Source organism: Phragmites australis, chromosome 3 (genome assembly GCF_958298935.1).
Source record: "Phragmites australis chromosome 3, lpPhrAust1.1, whole genome shotgun sequence".
NCBI classification, from domain to species: Eukaryota; Viridiplantae; Streptophyta; class Magnoliopsida; order Poales; family Poaceae; genus Phragmites; species Phragmites australis.
In genome coordinates, this window is record NC_084923.1 from 34,704,023 (window position 1) to 34,709,063 (window position 5,041).

The following is a 5,041-nucleotide window of genomic DNA, read 5'->3' on the forward strand; positions in this document are numbered from 1 at the left end:
TCTATAGTTCCTCTACAATTTCTAGTGTGTTCTTTTGCTCTACACACGTATTCCTTTCAAGTTTGGTCTATTCTGCAGCCCTGAATACTTGGTCAAGCCAAATAGGTCTTGTCAGACCCTATGTTTTAACTTTCGGACCAAATACATCACTATCAAGCAATGCATGACTTATTTCAAAATAAAAAATCTGCAATCCCAGGATTTGTCTAGCCCTAAATGCATATCAGGTTGGGTCGCGCTAACTTCGGTCGGGTCTAAGAATTTGCAGACTCTTCGTTACCAGCTTCCATTTGTAAAGCTCCCAAGAGTCCAAGCCGGTAGACATCAAGGGAACTGATCAACACGCTCACCATTTGCACAAGCAACAAAGCCTGCTCCGCCCTTATATACACTCCACTCGCCCGCCTCATAATCAGAATCAAGCGCAGTTGAAGTATATGTCCATCCATGGCGCTCAAGCGCAAGTCATCTCCCTGCATCACCGACGACCTCGCCTCCAATGACCAGGTCCACGCATCACCACCGACCCTGGCTACCGCCGCCGGAAGCGTCACGCCAGCAGGGGCGTCGAGGGAGTCGTGGGTGGAGGCCGTGGGCACGGTGGCGGCAGCTCAGCGGGCTCGGAAGCGGTTCGTCGGCGTGCGACAGCGGCCGTCGGGACGGTGGGTGGCGGAGATCAAAGACACCATCCAAAAGATCCGGGTGTGGCTCGGCACCTTCGACACCGCAGAGGAGGCCGCGCGCGCCTACGACGAGGCCGCCTGCCTCCTCCGCGGCTCCAACACCCGCACCAACTTCTGGCCCCGCGCTGCAGGTGCAGCCGCCGTTGTCACGGTCGCGCCCCACCAGACGCCGCTGCCGCCGTCAGCTCTGCCCTCCAAGGTCACCAACCTCCTCCTGCTCCGTCTCAAGAAAGCACGCAGCAGCGGCGGCCGCGGCAACGACCCTAACGCAAGTGCTACGACGCAAGAGGCACTGGTGCAACAACAGCTAGGCCATCAAGGGCGTGGCGGCCACGAGGAGTTCAGCTTCAAAGTCGACGACTTCCTGAGCTACGACTGCACCGGCGACGAGCACGGCATCGTGAAGCATGAGGAGGGATCCAACTGCTCTCAGGAAACGGAGGACGACAGCGACGAGGAGGTGGTTGGGGAGGAGGAGGCGCCGTTGGACTTTGGGTTCATGGATGCGCACCCGTCGCCAGCCAGGGAGGTCAATGACGCAGGGTTCTACTCGCCCTTCGAGATGGTGGCAGCGGAGCTCGGTGGCGCGGTGGAGGCTGAACCGGAGCCGGCTGCTTACGGAGAAGGCACGGGCGAGCCATCGGCTGCGATCCACGAGGTGATGAAGAGGATGAATTATGAAAGGAAGATCTCCGCGTCGCTCTATGCCCTCAGCGGTGTGACGGAGTGTCTCCGCATGCGCCACGGCAGCGCCGGCGACGCAGGACACGAGCTGGCCCTCTCCAGCCTGAGGGACGCGTGCAGGAAGAAGCAGCAGCAACAGCAACAAGTAGTAGACGAGGGAGGCAACAACGTTGGCCGTGAGGAGAGCTCGAGCAGTACCAACAGCGTCTCGTCGGAAGTGACGAGCTCTTCGCCGGAAGCAGGGAGCTCTCCGCAGGAGGCGAACGCTTTCGACAGCGACATGCTTCTCTGGAGCTCCCTTGATCTGCCTCCTATCTGCTAAAGTTTATTCCATTTGGTATAGATTGTTGCTCAGCATGGTAGTATTATAACTTGTAGTATTATAGTTTGGCTTCTACATTCTACATATGGTCGCCTTAAGGAAATCCCCTTTGCCAGCCATAGTTTGTTTAAGAAACCGTACGTGAAAATTTATTTTCATAAACGGTTACTTAAGAGTCTGTTTGTTTGAGCTTCTGATTTTGAGTTTTTCTGAAAAGTTGTGCTTTTGGTTTGTCTGAAAAGCTACTTTTGAAAATAGGTTATTGGCATCTACAACAAATTTTTGACTTCTCAGTACATAATTTCTCAGAAAAACATATCTCAGCGAGCTTCTCAGCTTTAGTTCATTTTCCTCAGAAGCAGGCTTCTAGCTTCTCTAGAAACCACTTCTCCAGAACCCCGTTTGTTCTGGCTTCTAGTTTCTAGCTTCTACCAGTAGCAGAAGCAGGAAACAAACAGGACCTAAGTGAGCCTTTCCACAAATGGTTCCTTAAGTGAGCCGCATGTGATAATATGTTTTTACAGGCGGTCTTTTTTTTTAACCTGTGAAAATCATCAATTTTCACATACTTTCAATCACAGACGGATGTGCTAAACATCTGATTACCACTCGTCTCTGAAAATAATTTTTGTAATAGTGTAAGATATCATTTCCCGCATGCAAGGCTAGGCTTTATTATCATGTATCGCAACAAGATGCTAGGGAAGTGCAACATTGTGAAAATATTACTATGAAAAATTTACTCATGCCATTTTGGTATATCTAAACTACATATTCTGCACAACATCTGATTAAGTTTAATAAAACTAATATAGTTTAACTACTTGCATCTCCTAATTCTAGCTTTATTTAATGGATGGAGAAGTTGAGGTCAGATATTATACATCATAATTCTAGAAAACACCATATGGTTCTACCGTATTGTCACAGTTTCTGAGGTTTTGCGAATTCATTTTTTTTATGCTTAAAGTACACATGAAAACCTGGAAACAGAACCCTATAAGCAATGAGATCACTTTCTCAAGCTGTCATAAATTGGGGGCCGGGCTTAATTTTACTACTCACCAATAATTCTTAAGTTGATAGTAAATTACTCTATCTAGTCGTCATGAAAAATGTTCTTCCTGACATTGACACCACATTACTTACTTCGTCTAGTTTTTACTAGTCACCAAGAAATTTAGTTTTGACCACTAATTGTTTTAATAAATCTATAAAACATAATAAGATTATAATACTGTGGAATTACTTCTCAAGAAGAATGCATCCTTTTTCATTTTCAAATGTATAATTTTAATATAAAATGGGTATTGATGGCCAAAGTTTAAATAGTGTATATTCAATCTGAAGCATCTTAATTTTAAGTACATTCATGAAACTACATATAGGTTGGCAAAAATATAGCAAAACTACATATTTAAAAAGTAGTATAGTAAAACTACAGATTTAGTGTGTCAATGTATCACAAAACTACATATTTTAGAAATCATATCGTAAAACTATAAACTTGGTGTACTTGTGTCATAGAACTACTGATTTAGTATGTATGTATTACAAATCTACTAAATTTTAGCCGTATGAAATGTGTGGTTTTTATGATACATTGATCACTAAATATATACTTTTATGATACAACTTATTATATATGTATTTTTTTATACAAGAACACATTAATCAGTTTTGCAATATAACTTATTTTATTACTGCTTTTTGTGATAATGTTGTCCACTTATTTGTAATTTTGTGAAATTTACTTCTTTAACTAAAATGAGTAACGGTTAAGCATGAGGATACTCACGCCATGGTGAGGCCCGGCCCTCAAACGAAGATACCATCAGCTGACATAATCAAGTATTATTGGGTTTGTTTGGATAATCACCTTAAAAAGCATTTATTTACGAAGGCCGTACCAAGTGGATGTGTAAGCTTGTGCACATTACCCTTGCCTATGCATCTTTAAACGTGTTTGAGCCACCAAGGCCAATTGTCTTGCGCTTGTGCTAGCCAGTTCGTTTATCAAATGTTTTGTTTGAGGAATGGAATTGTGATACATCATTCGATCCTAACTCCGAAGGTATGGAATAGGAAAGAATTAATTATATCCATTTTTCTTTACTGTGGTTAGTTGTACTAATTGATATGAAAACAATACCCAAAGCAACCTGCCTTTTCAGCTGCCCTGCAAATTTCAGTGACACCAGAACCACTATTGAGGTCCTCTTGGAACATTACGATAATTGACGGGATCCTAAATTATGGCGAGGCTAAAATAATAGGGAGATGCTATATATCATATGCTTGAAAATAGCTTTCTCTTCAGTCAACAGATAACAACCCTGGATCAAAATCGGACAGCCAACAACCTTTCTTATACCTCTCGATCGCTGCAAGCATCTTCCTCCTCACCACCGGATCTACCGTTGCGCTAACCTGTTCTGTTTGACTCCCCCGTTACCTTCACCACCCACCACCGGTCCTCCACCAACGTGACCGGTGGTGCTCCGCTGCCTCGCCGTCCCACCCACCACCTGTCTGGCCTGCCAACCCGAGCATCTTCTAAACCCAGGGACACCTCCCGGAACATAAAACCCCCTCACCTAACTCTGAACTTGAAGGAGTCACACAGGGCGCCATCAAGTGAAGAAACCTCAATTTTCAGGCGTATGAAGATTATGAACTGTGAAAACAATAGTTCAAGAAGGATCCATAACCAAGACTACACATGCTTTTGAAAGTCTACTGGCATTCAAGCTGGGCCGGGTACATCACAGAAGCTCATGAGTTAGCATGTGCCGGCCAAACCAAAGCCACAGCCCCGTATAACTTGGGGCCATGGGAACAACAGGCCTGGTTTGATGCATGTGCTTTGCATGCCGTGACCCATTGACGGAGAAGAGACGACTTTCGGAGTGACCAACATGAAGTGCTTGTGGTACAAAAACTCGGGCTAAGCATGTCAAAATTTGAACTTTGAACGAGCCCTGATGACGATGAAGGAGAAGCGAGTGGTGACCGGGTGTCGGAGCGGCTTCGGGATAAAGCCAAGCTGATGTGTGAAGCTAGAGGAAGAACATGATGAGCGACCTGAGCTTTGTTTGATGTCTAGCAAAGGTTTATTGCTTTTGCGAGTTGGAAGATTTCTGAGCAGTAGATATATCATGATCATGTGATGTAGTTGATGGTGCTTTTGGAAACTCTGCTCACTCTGAAAGGAGCCTGATACGTTGTAGCAGGATAGTGGAACTACCTGATCTTTGTCCGCTCCCTGTAAACTTGGCTTTCAATATGAGTCGTGCTAATCCCCTTTTGTCTAAACAGAATTGAACTTTGAAAACTAGGGACATTTCAGAGT

At 45.1% G+C, this 5,041-nt stretch overlaps 1 protein-coding gene across 1 annotated transcript; it reads left to right on the forward strand.

Annotated features, from left to right (window-relative positions):
- Nucleotides 1-403: 403 nt before the first annotated feature.
- LOC133911154 (ethylene-responsive transcription factor ERN2-like) lies at nucleotides 404-1,864 on the forward strand. The gene has a single exon (XM_062353353.1). The coding sequence runs from the start codon at nucleotides 448-450 to the stop codon at nucleotides 1,687-1,689; it is 1,242 nt and encodes a 413-aa protein (XP_062209337.1). The 5' UTR covers nucleotides 404-447; the 3' UTR covers nucleotides 1,690-1,864.
- The last annotated feature ends 3,177 nt before the right edge of the window (nucleotides 1,865-5,041 follow it).